General features: G+C 37.6%; 1 protein-coding gene across 17 annotated transcripts in view; it reads left to right on the top strand.

Moving 5' to 3' along the window:
• The first annotated feature begins 204 nt into the window (after positions 1-204).
• GRIK1 (glutamate ionotropic receptor kainate type subunit 1) overlaps positions 205-16,371 on the top strand; it is a 356,985-nt gene continuing 340,818 nt past the window's right edge. For all 17 annotated transcript variants that reach the window (XR_011534030.1, XR_011534028.1, XR_011534029.1 and 14 more), the window contains exon 1: positions 205-343. Coding sequence is in view for 12 of the 17 variants with exons in the window: in XM_008522573.2 (XP_008520795.2) it covers positions 226-343 (118 nt within the window). In the remaining 5 variants the exon portion in view is untranslated. The remainder of the gene's footprint in view (positions 344-16,371) is intronic.

Genomic DNA, 16,371 nt, shown 5'->3' with positions numbered 1-16,371 from the left:
ATGATGGGCTAGCGGCAGAAGCGAGAAGCCCCGAGCAAGCCCAGCGTAGCGAGCCAGCTCCGCGTTCCCACGCCCATTGCCTTGATCTCTCTCCGTGGGGGAGCGCGCAGGGTGCAGACGCAGAGCATCCCAGCGAGGATGAGGCGGGGACCCGGACCGAGTGGGCTGCATCTCGCCGGCGTGCGGCAGCGGCTGGGTCTCGGCATGAATTAAGAAGCTAGGAAGATGGAGCGCCGCACACTCCTTGCCCAGCCCGGGCTCTGGACCAGGGACACCAGCTGGGCACTCCTCTATTTCCTCTGCTACATCCTCCCCCAGACTGCCCCGCAAGTACTCAGGATCGGTGAGTGAGCTCTGGGGGGCACACCAGGCTGCCAGCTCGGGGGAAGTGGTCTCTCCCCGCGGCCAGCGCGGGCGCAGCGGGTCCCGGCGAGGCAGCGCGCGCCGGCGCCGGGGCAGGATCCAGGGGTGGTGGAGGTCAGCGCGCACGGAGACTCCGGGAAAGGGGAAGCCGCGTCATTGCTTCCCTCCTGGCGTGTGCCGGGCTTCCCCGCGAGGTACGGTTGGCGGGTTTTTTAATCCGAGCTCCTGGAACGCGGGCAAGAATGCAGGGGTCCAGGCTCGCCCGGGCTGGTACCCTATTATGGGAGTGGAGTCGCGCGCGGCTGCAGCCAGTTGGTTTGGGCGCGGAGATGCGCTCTCCCGGGCGTCTCGGGGGGCGTCGGGCAGTCCAGATCCGTAACCCTGGCCCCTGGCAAACCCGGGGTCTGCGTACTCGCAGGCATACCCAGGTCTCAAGAGTAGAATTCGGGGACCACGGGGATTTCCCAGAACCTGCTAGCCCTGAGCCTCCAAGTTTTCATACCTAAGTTGGTCTCTTCCGCATGGAGTCTCCGAAGTCTGGAGGGTTCTAATAGAGTGAGGCAGAGTCCGGATCTGTTGTCTAGGTAAGGGTCAAGAAGTGGGGAGGACCGGTCCGTCAGTACCGTGAGCAGGCACCTCAGTTTCCCACTTCCTCCCCAATCTGCCCAGCCTGCCTGCCACTGAGCCTGATCCAGTCCTCAGTCAAGGTAACTCCCTGGGAGACTCTCTGGACTTCCCTCTCAGGGGGGATCAAAAGAGCCTGGAAGGCTAAATGTAGGAATCCTGGAGCAGCCTGAAAAGAGTAAAAGGCAAGGATAGTAGAAGGGGCGGGGGTGGGGTGGGGGGAGTTCCTAGTGGGTGGACTCATGTACCTAAATGTACAGCACCCACCGCCAAGACATGGTCTGTGGAGTTACTGAGCGACTTCTGGGCTGTTTTGGGGGTTGGAAAGGCTCTTTGCCTTCTTCAGTGTTCTCCCTTTCAAACTAAACCTATTTCTATCCCCTTCCCCTTAGTCTCAGTTTGTCCTCCTCCTTCCCTAACTACTGTGCTTCTTAGAGACAGAGTCAGAGAGAGCCACAGGTGAAGCTGTGACACCACACTGGTCTCCCAGCCTCTCCAGGAGGCCCCCACTTTAGGCAGCAAGAGTGGAGTCCTGAGCTCTGAGGGTTTTTAACTCCCACCCTTTCCAGGAACTGACAAAGTACAAGGAACAGCGCAGGGCACTCTCACAGTGATGCTCCTGAGAGGCTGGCATTTCCCACTAACTTTGCTAGTTCTGACCTGCAATGAGCAAACCTCTTTGCAAAGATTCAGAACCTAGTTCTTGTCACTGAACATGCTCATTGTTTTTGAAAAAAATAGAAGTTTACCACTTTGAAATCTATTTTCTCTAGGCATGTGGGATCTCATTTTCAAGGAGAAAAGATCCCGAATACTAACTTTTACTGCAGACATATTTTTTAGACTGTAGACAATGATAATTTGCATTTTATTGAATAATATATACTGTTCATTAAAAGAATTCTGAAGTATTCCTTTTACAAGAAAAAAAAACCACTAGTACCTAAAATATCTTTCACCTTAGATATGTTTTAACCTTAACATCCTGGTTTTTTTGGACGCAATCAACTCTACACACTCCAGTAACAAAATTCCCATGAACAATACAAAATAAGTGGTGAGTGTGTCTCACAATTTCCAATGCTTATTACCTTAATTGGTGTTTTGCTTATACCTTACACATTTTAAGAGACAAATCTAGACATACCAGAAGTGGTTATGCCAGCTAATAGCCCCCTTCCTTGTACAAGAAACTTAAGGTAGCATTTTCCTCTTCTGCATTTCCCTAATCTAAAGCAATTTCAGGAAGGAGGTGGAAAAAAAATGTTTTAAGACATATCTCTTCACAGATCTATTTATCCAAGCTCCAAGCAATCACATTCATTCTTTTAAAAGTAGTTTTCAACGTGAAAACAACCCAACATGATTCACTGACCTTAAAATATATGCTACAAGATAATGAGATTTCCTTTTTCTAAATAGGAGCCAAAACGCATAAAGGAAAATTGCATGGCCTGGTGTTATTTATGTGACATACAAATGTCTTATTCCTTCTGGCTCTGAGGGACCTGTGGTTGGCATGGGCACCACCCTATGTGTTCCTAAGGATCATGCTTACTTTTAAAGGGACATTTCAGCACCATGGAAACCAGCTTTAGCTCAGAGGAAACCTGCCTCTCTACAGTGAGTTTCTTATGTCAGTCAAGTCCGACACTGAATACAAAATATCAAAGGAGTTGGGGACTAAGCCAATGTCTGTGTGTGTACGTGTGTGGAAGGAAAGAGAAGAATTACAATGCATTCTTTTTCATCTCTTATCACTCCTTTCTCTTTCCAACAAACTATCAGCCATCCAACCAACCAACCAACCAACAAAAAGGGGCTCTTGATTATTAATTTGCATGTTTTCCAGTAACTTAAAATATCCTGAAGTAAAGTACAGCATAAATGCCAGGCACTTTGCACTGTGTTTACACAGAGAAGGCACTTGAATGCTTGAATGAATAAATTGCGGGTCTACTTTTCTTGCCAGAGTATCGGCTTAAACTTCAGCTATTGGGCCAAGTGAATCAAAAGTGTAAGATGTAAGATGGAATTCATGCATCTTAAATATTGGAGAGGCCTTTGACTATGCACACATGCATGGTTCTTGCACATGTTGTGAAAGCCTGTTGAAAAGTTTACAATCTTACAACACAGTTTAGAGACATGAAGGGGGTCCTCTAAGATGGAGGTTCCCTAAACATTACTCTGCATTCCAGAGGTTTCCTAGTAGCCTACATAGAAGAGAAATATGGCCAGCTGCTGGGAATTCTCTAAGGGATTCTGGAGTCATTCCTGCCTCTCTGTATACCCCAGTATATGTTAACAACCAGTTAAAGTCACTCACACATACACACGCGTGTGTGTGCACACACACACACAATTGAGCTTCACAGTCAGACATCCTCCTCACATGGCCAGCCAACCTCCACCTAAGACTGAAGGGTCTAGGTAACCTGAGTAGATGGTGGCCAACCACCATTAGTGGAAAAAAAGGAAAAATAATTCCATGTGCATATGCAATTTCCGGGACAGATGTATCATATTTCTAGGAATAATACTAATAAAGGGATATATTCACATAGTGTATTTTTATGCATCATCTCAACATACACAGTCATAGAGGTGATGGTAAAAGCATAAGCTTAAGAGTTAAGAGGTGGGCCGCCAAGCTTTCTAACACATGATTTGTTGTCAGAAAGCGCAAGTTTGGGTCCCACCTCCAAGACTTACTAGATATGTGCCTCAGTGAGAGTTATTCAGTCTCACCGGGCCTTTGATTTGCATCTGAAAAATTGAATTAAAACTGTTACAACCTCACAATGTCCTTGGTAATAGGACATAATAGATATGAAAGGGCTTTGGGCAGTACATGGATAAATTAGTCCCATTATAATTGTTTTGTTATTTTCACTTTTTAAAAAAATTATTGACATTTTCTTCCTGAACAGAGGCGTACTAATTGATTTAGTTTATTTTTATAAAACATTTAATATTTCTGAGCTCAAATCCCCTCATTTGTGAACTAGCAGTAATGATATCTGCCTTTCCTGTTTCACAAGGGAGGATCAAATAAACTAAATTTTGTAATTCACAAAAACCACCAAATAAATATACTATATTACTATTATGTAATTAAATATAGCATATAAACAGAAATATTATGGAAATTTATATGAATAGTGTCAAAAGTTAAATGACAATATAATTGTACAAATGCTTTCATTTCCTTAAGAGAGATCCAAACATATTTTATGTCAATCATCAGGTTGGCTGTAGCATCATTTTTTAATATATATACCTTAAGGATCCCCAAAATTCCAAGCAATGTTTACCACATATTTGTTCATATTTCTGCTTGGGTGTACAAAAACTCACAACTTTATTCTTTTGTCACTAAATTCTTTCATCATTTTAATATTTGTTCTTCACCCGACAAATATGTAAGTGGTTACTGCCCTACCTTGAGCCAGACACACTTCCAGGTGCAGAATGTACAACAGTGAACAGAATGGACAAGCACATCTGCCCCCTTACAGCTTATATTCTGTTGATTTACAATCTGTGTTACCACTGAAGTTTTTCACAGGCCTTCAATGCAGACGCTTTTTATTTTTTGATTCCAAATATTATTCATAAAGAGTTTTCAGTTAATCTTCTGGCATCAATTTGTTATATTAATGACATAGTCAACATGGAATAGGTTCAAGCCCCCAAATCCTTAGAGGAGAGAGTAGGTTCATGCTGCCAAACCTGAATCAGAAGCTGCTGCCTTTGTTTTGGAAGATCTGTTTGACCTAAGGAAGATTTACTCTGAAAGAGCATGTTGGTCCTAACATTAACTTGAGAACTCCAACTGGCCCTTGAAAAATCTGGGAGAGAACCTATCGGATAGGATGATGAAAAAAGAAGGTCTGGCTAACATTGACATATTTCTGCAAATAAGCAGATCTGTTGCCTTATTATTTTATCTGCGTAATGTGCCTTTCTCTTTAGTATTGATTTTACAGGCATAAAGTTTAGACTACGTAGACCTGACCTGTACAGCTTCCTTTCCTATGTGATTTGTGATCTCCAGTTTTCATTGAGAAGACATGGCTTTGCCTAAGTTCAAGTGTTAGTAGAAATGCTGGAACTTGAAGCTAGCTATTCCGATCTCAAGTTTCAAGCTTTTTGCATTTAATTATGCTGTATTGTGTGTGACTTGTGTATACAGTTCTATGAGTATTTAAACAAAGCTGAAACCAAATGTAAGAGAAATGATGTGTTGCTCTTAGTTACTCAGGGATAACTACATAAATTAAAGTTACTGTGATTTATATTTGAATGTATTTCAGATAACTATCAAAGAGGAAAGTTGGTATTATCATTGGACTTTACAGAATTTCTCTTTAAGAAGAGTTTAAGGAAGGTGATCAAGTTGGAGGGGAAGCTTTGCTACCTAACGCCTAGGAAACACAGTTTTTAATTAGATTGTGGACTTAATAGGAATGGTTTTAAGGGAGGGTTGATGGAGATGGTAGTGTTGGTGGAGAATTCCCATAGCCTCTCAATCCTTTTTTGTTGATTCACTAATAACTATTCGTATAATATAGAAAATATCATCTATGTCCTAAAATTTTCCAGAAGTTATTTCGACTAGAAGAAAGAATGATGGAGAATTCCAGTAGAAAGGGATTTACGTTTCTAACTGCCTTTTTCTAATTGACTGACCTTGAGAGAATTACTAATTGTGTGTGTGTGTGTTTTGTTAGCTATAGAAGAAGAAATGATAACAAACTCACAGGTTTGTTGCAAAGACGATATGTGATATTCACATGCAAAATGCATGGCATATGGGAGAGTTGATGAAAATACTTCCCTCTATTTCTCTGTGTTGACAAACAGAGTAGGAGTTTTGTGCTCTAGAATAACTTGTCTGATCAAGTAAGAGTTGGGTCATATTCTCCCTTAGAGATTCACAAGGCAGGCTCTTCGTAATTCTGCACAAAGAAACCTGTTCCTTTTGTTTAATCCAGCATCTTCCACATTTTAATTATCAGAGGACTCTCACTTGAATCACAGCCATTAATGTCCCACTGAACTCATGGTCCTCGGAATATATTAGAGGAAACACTGGTCATAAAACTACTGAAATTTCAATATACACATCAAAACTCACATGGCCACACATCCTACTGCTTCTTCAGTCTAACCCAATTCTGCCCACTCCCTACTTCAGAACTTTTGCATAAAGCCTTAAGAATAGATTTAAATGTTTAGATACTTATTGTGCTCTGTTATGTACAAAACATTTTTAAAACCCCCTTACCTATTCTGAAGCTATATCATTTTTATTAGCTTAAATTGTGATATGGGACCATTTCCCTGATTTCTTTTTCCACTAGAATTACTTTTTAACATTGTTTTAAATGGAAAGATTATATTGGAATTATATTTTCCAGGAATATAATTTGTAGTAAGTTAAAGGTCTATCTATATTTAAAGTTCAACCTACTTATTTGTTTTTGAATACGTCTGATTTTTTCAATGATAAAATTTCACAGAGTAATAGAAACATTGAAGTTAAAAGGAATGTATACCAGCTACATGAACTTCATGAATTTCTTGTTTTGGTCGACTACTGAGATCAAGCTGTCATATCAAATTGGAAAAACCTACAATCTTATTACATCAGCACTATAATATTAGAAATAATAAGTCTCTTGGAAAAATGGTTTATCCTAGAGGGAAAAACAAATAACAAGTAAAGAGATAAAAATATTTGATTTTGTATATATGTTATTAGTGAACTACTGAAAAAATAAAAACCTTTAGAATAAGTTTCCCAAGTCACTTGGACAACATTTCACTCCTTTTTTGTGCTTTTTGAAAATTTTAAGGGTTTTTTTTAAGCGTGTAATTTTGTATAATGCTATGCTAAACATATTTATTAAACACAAGGTAAGATTAGTTACAAAGTGCAATTAAGAAGAAATGACATTGACTAAATGAAGAGTAAACTCCTATTGACCACAAATCAATTTCACAGAAACACCATACAACAGTAAAAACACTTTCTTTTAACTCCCTAAATTCTTTAATATATTATTTGGTGCATTAGTTGACTAAATACTTTTGAGGGATTATCCCATCTTACATCTTTTGATGAATTACTAATTTACTAATATCCTGACTAGAAAAGCAAAACACAAAATAAAACAACATACAAAAGTCCATCAACACTCTTTAAAATTTCTACTGCATAATGTTTCAAAAGCAGCTCAACAATGCAGACTTTTAAATTAAAATCATGTATGTATGTTTTTATTTGATACAAATCCAATGATTAATTGTCATCAGTTATCAATTTGGAGACTAGCACTTCATTACTACAACTAGTTTCCTTTAAAAATGCAAAAAGGAATGTATTAAAATTCATTATTTATTACACTGAGCAAGTCCAAATTATAGACTATGTTAAGGCAAAACATCTGTTTTATTTGATTGATTAAAGCTCAACCCATAAATGGGTTAGTACACACATACATAAATTTCCTGGCTCTGTCAGCTGAAGGGGCCTAGAAACAATGACACGTTAGTAGCAATGAGCACACCTGGCACTTAGGCACCATTGGAAAAATGGACAATTCGAGGACTGAAGAAGGAAATATACCAGATGACCCGGGAACATCTTGGAGTGACAAAAAAGTAAGAAAGTGCTCAAAAAAATTCCAACGATAGGAATATGTTAAAGGGACACAGAAGCCAAGTACTGGGTTCCCAATGGCCAAAGCCAGAATAATTTGAGTAATAAAATTTTAAAAAGTAGTACTGGATTATAAGCTAAAGTATAAAACAAATACCCACAACTCCACACTGATATGGATAAGTGATCAAATAAATAAATAAAAGGGAGAGAAGAGACAAATCTCCCAAGCAGAAGGACCAGGTGTCAACCTCAGCATCACCAGTGATAAATCATATCGATAGTATTTACCTCTGATGTGATGGGATGTAAATGGCACTTTACCTATGTGGTTTTCCTCCTCCAAATCCAGACCCCACTCTAGTCACAAGAAAAATATCAGACAAATGCCAATAGTCAGGCATTCTACAAAATACCTGGCCAGTAGTGGCCAACACTGTTAAAGTCACAAAAAGCAAGGAGAGTCTGGGAAACTGTCACAGCAAAGAAGAGCCTAAGGAGACATGATGAATAAATGTAATGTGTCCTGAATGGGATCCTGGAACAGAAAAAGGGCATTAGGTTAAAACTAAGAACATTGGAATAAGGATGGATATTACTTAATAATAGTGTATCAATATTGGTTTATTAATTTTAACAAATGCACCATATTCAAATAAAAGTGTTAATAACAAGGGAAATTGGATGTGGAGGATATGAGAACTCTCTGTACTAATTTCCTAACTTTTATGTAAGTTTAAAACTCTTCTAAAAAGAAGAAATAAAGTCTATTAAAAACCACAAAACTCAAGCCATATCAAGGTTTCTTCTGCTTTTACTGTTCCCACTTACTTTGCAGTACGTAAAGATCTGCAACTAATTGTATCAAGGGAAATAGAAAAACTATTGTCAATGCTATACAATATGTTGCATAAAGAGTTTTCTAAGAGTATCATTAAAATAAAGACAAGAGCGTATAATGTTAGAAAAATCATTAAAGAAATAAACTATATAAAAATTGCTATTGATAAAATGTGATGATTGTATGTTTTTTTTTAATTCTGTAATGAGTTTGTAGAAAATCAGACATTAGCTGTTTCTATCCATTAGTATCTAGGTTTTCAACTATTATGCGCTTTTTGTACTTAAACATAGTTTAACTTTGAATATTGATTCAAGCATTGTAACATACTCTGTTAGAGGGAGTAAGTGCTGATGTCTTTGAATGAATACTCATAGCTAACTGTATGGATTCCTTTTCTTAGAAAAATTGTCTAAATATGGCTTTAAAAAGTCAATACTTAATTCACAAAGCCAATAAGGTGTTTCATAATTCAAATTGGGGAAACGATGGTGAAAATCAAGCGTTTTTTTTTTTTTTTTTTATATGAGGATTCAGTTACAACTTTTAATGGTTTTCTTGTCTTTTGTTTTTAATTTTAAACTTCTAAAATGCTGGACTACACACTTTGGCAATCCATAAACATAAGTTGCATTCTGACGATCTGCCTAGGTTTATATTGTATAAGATGTTATTGTACTTCAACTCCTAAAAATAGATTAGTCAGATAAAGCCACCTTTCAAGTCTAAAGGCAACATTTGCCTTTTCAGTTCTGAGTGGTGTGTGTTTCTTTTGTCCTCAGGATATATTTGAACACTCAAACTGTATCTATACATGTCCACTGAATTGACAGGAGTCGTCATAAATGATTGTGAATGATCTAAATGTTCAACAGGAGAGGATGGTTAGAAAAGAATAGTTAGAAAAGATGGTTAGAAAAGACTCAAGAAAGAAGGATTAAATATAATCCTTGTGATGAAATTCATGTAAGATGGAGAATGCTTAAAAAATAGTATAGACAATAGTAAATGATTTTACGTACTTTGGAATGGGTATGTATACTATTCTTCCTTACTTACAGATAAGAACTAAAGGAAAATGAATGTGGAGAGGAGAAGCCCATTTGTTTTGTTAAGATGGTGAAATTATGGCTGAAGTCTCTCATTTGGATTCCTGTTAACGTTCTTTGCCTAATTTAAAAGTGGTTGGTTAAAGTTACCATTCTATAGTTTCTCGATAATTCTAGCAGTCATTTGCATGCAGTTTGGCATAGTGAAAAGTGCACTAAAATAAGAATAATTTCAGCTCTGGTGGTTCTTAGCTTGGCCGTGTCACATAATCTTTTACTAAATCTGTTTTCTTGTCTGTCAGTGGGGAGCTGGTGGTGAACAGGTGCATGGGTGCACAGCTAATCCCTTCCAGATATGCAAGTCCCTCTATAGTGTTGGCTCTGCTTTGCTGTCATTGGTTTGAACTGAGATGCTACAGGAAGGCGTGCAACTCCATTATACTTAGCATTTATAGCCACAGCATCATGGGTGTGGAAATGGAATTTCATTCATTTCCCTGTAATTAAACTTAACTAGGCATACAAACCCTTACTTCCATGGGGGCCACAACAAGGTCCTCATTTTTAATTAAAATGTATATATTTCAGAATCTCTTTTCTTCCTTCTCCCTACAATGATCAAAGACACCTTCCTTTAAGGGAGAGGCATTTGCTGATATTCTCCATATCTTGGCATAGCTTGTCCTGTCTGGTCCTGGGTTTTGCCCTCATCCCTCACTGGGGAGCCCACCTTGGCTCACTCTGGGGCAGCTGATCCTTTGAGACTCAGCACATTCTCCATCTGGTCTCTCAAGTAGGATGTTTACCCAGCACCTCATCAAGGCAGAACCCATGATCCAGACAATAGTAACCAGCATCAGGTTACCTTCAAGCCCTGGCTGTTTTCTCAGGCCCTCTCTCGTTCAAGCATGCAATGCCTCCATCTTGATTCTCTTCATCCACCTTGAGTGGAAAACTGTCCACTGTGGTGCAGTCCACTCCCAGTGTACCCAACTGCATGTGGGCACAGGCCCTCCCCAAATCTGAGGGGTTCTCTTGACCTCCTCCCTCAATACTGCGTTTCCAAACTGCAAGAAGGAGAAATGGGGAGCTGGATTCTTACAGCATCACATGTTTATCTGAACTCTGAGGTTCAGGCTATAAACACTATGGTGGTACTTAAAGCAAAGCTTTTAAGATTAAGGCAACAACAACAGAAGCAACAATAAAAGCAAACTTTTTAAATTTCAGTTTTTTGGCTTTTACAACAGAAAGCATAGGTTTTTAAGACTAGCATCTCAATGTTTCTCTCTCTCTCTCTCTATAAAATTGTTATATATTATATCATAATTATATTATATTTATTGTATACGGATATTATTACATACATTAGACACATTAAAATGTATAATACTACATTATAATATAGCAGAAGATACATACATTCATATGTGAAAACGTACATATATATATTAAAGTGCCAATTTATGTGTTTCTCTGTGCTTTATTTATTCTACCTGGGGAAAAGTCCCATATAAAGCTATCATTACATTTCACATAAGTAGGAAAGGGCATTGTGGATAAACACCCTCTCTGTGAATAATGGTGGTGGGAGGTCAAGAGAAAGATAGAGAGGAGAGACACAGGGACCACACAGACACGACAACATGTTATATCTCCAAAATGTTCTCAAGCTACAAGTGCTGTGAAATCTGTTCTGTGGCCTATGAGAACATCCCTGTTGGTCAGATGGAACAGTAGGGCACAGGTGCCATCAACTAGGGCCCAATTAATGTAAGAGGATTGATAATGTTTTGCTACATCTGTGGAGCATTTGTAGGAAAATAGTCAAACCATGAAATAAACATCTTAAGGAAAAATAATAGTTTAATAGAGAATACAACAAAACTGTTATAAATAATCATTCATTATTGGCTTAGTATATGCAGCCTACTCTTCTAGAAATTATAGCTAAATGGTAAAGAGAGAAAAAATCAGACTCAGAAGTCCCTCTGAACAAGCTATAGAAAGCATATAAATAGGAAAATATAACAGTATTTTATATAATACTTGTGCATATAAATAAATTGAAAATAATAGTGCTTAAGACCAGATGGGGCTTTCAAAGATCTTAACATTCAACTTTCTCATTTGATAGATGAGAAACTTGAGGGTGCAGAAACTAAACTGATACAAATACTCGGTAGCCAAGCCACAACTCTAAACTTCCATCTCAGTGTTATTTTCTTTCGACTTTGTTCTTCTCATATAACTCACTTGAAAGTAGTGAAAAATCCATATTTGAATGAAATAGAAGTAGTAATCAACCAATAAAATACATGAAAGTTCCAGACAGCAAGACAACAAAGAATACAAAACTAAACAGTGTGGTTTCTTTAAATCTGGATGCTCTTTGGAGAGAAGTTAAGTTTTAAGGTGTGTCTTAAAGGAGCGAGTGGGACGTGGGAAATGGGAGTGAGGCACAGCTGAGGTGGTGACGATTGCTGAGAGATTAAAATCCGGGGAAATTCTGGCATCTAGGGAAAATATCAATAGATAAATCTTAACGAAAATGTGTTAAACTGTATCTATTTTTAGATTTTTTTGAACTTTCTATTATCTAGACATTTCTGGTCAACTTGTCTTACAGTGGCTTAGGTGTGAGAAATGTCTTCATATCTAAAAGGGCTCTTAGAAAAAATTGAAAATAGCAATTACAAATGAGTGAGATATAGCATAACTATTTAGAATAGTGTGCATTAACATTATATCTCTTTATTACCCTAGTTTAATTGGAACGATTCAAGTGACAGTCTTCAGTTAGGCTAAATGCATGTGCATACAAGGGAAGAAGCTAAGGAATAACATATACCACTCACTTTTTGAGAATGTCATAAAAAATCAGAAAGGCAGTCCACAGTGTAGAACTTTGAGATTCATCCTCCCACCTCTACAACAGATACAGGAAAAGGAGGATGGATGAATGATCAATGTGATGCTTATATAAAAACAAATCAGTAAACAATTTCTAGAGAGCATACTAAAATAAGTTTGCTGTGCTAGTCCTGAAGTCTATTCCTGCCTTTTGTTTCCCACCAAGTAATCTTTCAAACTGACTTCTGGATTTCGAGAGTAAAATTTGACCTTTCCTTCTTCCTTCTGAGGTTGAAGTTTTAATTTATGTTTTCACACACTCTCCATCATTTGCTTGTTCATTTATTCATTCTTATATTTATAGCTTGTCTTATTATAAAAATATTCCAAAGGCGTATAGAAATACACATATTATAATCTGATACAAATACAATAATGAAAATGGAGGTAAAGGTGAAGTAATATAAAGACAGGAGTGCTGTCCTTGAAGAGGTGCCAAAAGTGGACCAATTTTATCCGATCTTTCTAGCAACCGAAATAAGAAGGGAAACAGGACAAATCCCAAAGTTCAGAGAATCTAGCTGCTTAGACGAATTACAGGTTTTTCAGGTTAAAAGACATGAAAGAAATTCATCCTGTGATCTTGTCAAAGGGAAATGACGTGATATTGTAGATAACATCCCTATAATAAAATAAGTAGTCTGTCTATACATTTTTTTCTTGTAAAGTGCTCGATATAACTCCATGATGAGACACCAAATAACAATAAAAACAATTCTGCAAAACCTCCTGGTATGGAACTCTCAAGTCATTTGGTTTGAGTCAAGACTAAAATTTATAGTATCAAGAAAATGGATAAACTGCAAATCACTTCACAATTGTTCATCGTTCTTGCTCCTTGAGTCCAAGCTTTATTGGAAGGTAAGAAATAGAAAGTTAAAGGGGTAGAGGATTTGATGAAGCATGCATTTCTGGTTAAAGGCAGATCACAAACATCATAAGGGAGGGATGAAGCCCTATGAAATTAAGAAACCCAAACAAGGTACCTCCTTGAATAGAAGACCACCTCACCTCTGTGGGATGAAACACCTGGAACCACGGCCAAAGTTTTTCTTAGAAAATCCTTCTGAGTTCATCCCATTGAATGCATAAATGGGTGATATGCATTTGTCTACATTGGAGAACAAGGCTGCAAATATTGTTGAATATTTACCAGAGCCATTAGAAGGAAAAAGTCAGAGAGAAAGGGAAAAAATAAAGCCTTTGAGAAATTAAGTTTAAATAATGTGTCTTTGAGGTAAATTCTAAGATAGATAAGTTGTGGAGTGTACACACAGTGACCCCCTATAGGGTCAGCTATAAGCAAATAACATATTCAGTATAGTCTGCCCCCATGATGATTTGGATTTCAGAGCAATTGATCTTAAGCCCTCTTTCTTAAGTGAACATAGAATAAAATGCATTGTCTCATTGACTGTGTATATATATATGCTAACTGTTCAGAAAATAATTTGCTACTTTTTGTACTATCTTATTTTCCTTGGATTTTGTATTTTATATTTGTTTTACTGTGCTATTGGTTATTTTCATTTTTAATTAGAATCTTCTTTGCATATCCTGGTCAATAATAAAGCTTACGTCTTTCTTTTCCTTTCTGAATCTTTTGGATACTCCTCTGTAATCCCAATTATCTTTCCCTAGAAAAGCATATTTAATTGATCAGGACTATTGATTTAGAGGGTGAGGGGAACACTTTTAAATTTTGTTTATCAATCTGTGTCCTGAAAGTCGAATTTGTCCCAATTTCTTTGGAGTCCATATTTTAGAATACTACAATGGGTTTCAGATTTAAAAACAAGCAAAAGAACCCCCTGAAACATTGTATGTTTTGGTTTCAGGTTTTGATCTTTCTCTGTGGATCCTGAAAAACAACTTTAAATTTTGTAGAATTTCTTGCCTTTTTTCTGGGAGAAAGGAAACACTCATTAAAGCTTCATGATATATTTCATTTCCAAACCCATACCTCTATACTTTGAGCTGAAAAATAATTTGATGAAGTTAAAGATTCCTGTCACAAAGGTAAAAAGACAAGGTAAACTACAAATTGAGTTGATGATGGTCTCCTTCTATTTCATGTTTATCGTCGCAAATTATTTTTCCAATCGTTGTCTAGTTTACTCTCTTTCCAAACATTAATGTGAATGCAATGCATAAGAAATTATGCCGAAGTAGAACTTCCCCATTATAGCTGCCTAAGCACTGTAAAGTAATATGCAGGAGAGAGGAGGAAAAAAAAAGTCTTCAGGGCCTTTGAAAGAGGGAAAATGTCACATTGTAAATCAATTCATGACCATCCAAATCAGCATTATATTTCATAAATCTATAGAGAGCATAAGTCACAGTCAAAAGCAATTGTCATAAAATCCCTTGTGGGAAGACCCATGTACACACACATATAAACACATCCGCTGGGCCCAGAATCATGGAAATCAGGAGTGCAGAAGTCCATTTAGGCCATCAAAAGTGATTGCTTTCTGCCTAGTGTAGATTTGGGAAAACCATTTTATGTCCTGCAATCTGGTCTTATGTACCAAACACTAATATTTAAGATTCTTGTTAAAAAAATCCACAATCCTCTCTCTATATTATCCCAAAAGGCTGCTCAAAAAAGTGATTTGTTTAGGGCCGTGCAAATGCAGGATCCAGTAATTGGAATTAAGTTGAAAAAGAATGAGGAATACAGCATCAGAGGTAATGGGTTTGCACCTTAGTTGTCTTTAAACGAAGAGCTATTTCTATTCATTTCTTTAAAGGATATTTAAGTAAATGTAATTTTTAACATGTAGGCATGAAGAAAATTGGTTAAAAGGGAAAGAAAATGAAAATGAGTGTATTTGGGTTGCTTCTAATGCATATTGTGGATTTTTTCTCTGGGATTGTTTTTCCTGAGATTTGTAGTACGCATGCAACATTGTTAATTTTCATGTCTGTATAGTGAAAAACTAAGTGTGTATTAAATTATTTAAGGATATGAAGAACAATAGAAAGACATGCATTTGTAAGGTAATTGTGGAATCAGGTTTATTCAATCCACAGAAATTATTTTCTTCACAATGTTTGGCATTTGTTGAAGAAATAAACATATAGAAAACATTTCCAAAAATAAAACACATTAGTGGTTATTTTGATTCACCTTAAAATTCAGATATTATTCTTTTGGACACAGATAATATGGTACACATGTTTACATACTATATATTCATTATTACTTTAAAGTAGAAAGTAGTTATTCCTGAGCCAGCCCCGGTAGCCTGGTGGTTAAGTTCAGTGCACTCCGCTTCAGCTGCCCAGGTTTGGTTCATGGGCATAGACCTACACTGATCTGTTAGCAGCCATTCTGTACTGGCTGCCCACGTAATAAAAAATGGAGGAAGACTGGCACAGATGTTAGCTCAGGGTGAATCTTTCTGAGCAAAAAAAAATGTTCAGTGCAGTCCAATTGGGCGTCCCAGGTTTGGTTCCAGGTGTGGAACCACACCACTTGTCTGTCAGTAGCCATGTTGTGGCAGTGGCTCACATAGAGAACCAGAATAACTCACAACTATACACAACTACATACTGGGGCTTTGGGAGGGAGGGGAGAAGAAAAAAGAAAGAAGATTGGCAACAGATGTTAGCTTACAGCAAAGCTTACCCTCCAAAAAAAATTTTTTTAAAAAGAAAAAGAAAGTAGTTATTCCTAATATAACCATTTTGTTGATGTGGAAATTGAGGCCAGATTTCATGCACAAAATCAAGTCAATGGAGAATGGTCTTATATTTAACTCGGCAAGGGAAAATTCACTTTGTGAATACATGATCCAATTTAATTCCCGGCATAGTCTATATTTGTATAATTGCCAACCCTTCCTTCACCTACTTTTATGTACAGAACAGTAGTATCACCCACCAGGACTGTTTTAGTGTGTCAT

Source organism: Equus przewalskii, chromosome 27 (assembly GCF_037783145.1).
Source record: "Equus przewalskii isolate Varuska chromosome 27, EquPr2, whole genome shotgun sequence".
NCBI lineage: Eukaryota > Metazoa > Chordata > Mammalia > Perissodactyla > Equidae > Equus > Equus przewalskii.
Note: the sequence above shows the minus strand (reverse complement) of the source record. Positions and strands in the feature narration are given on the sequence as shown.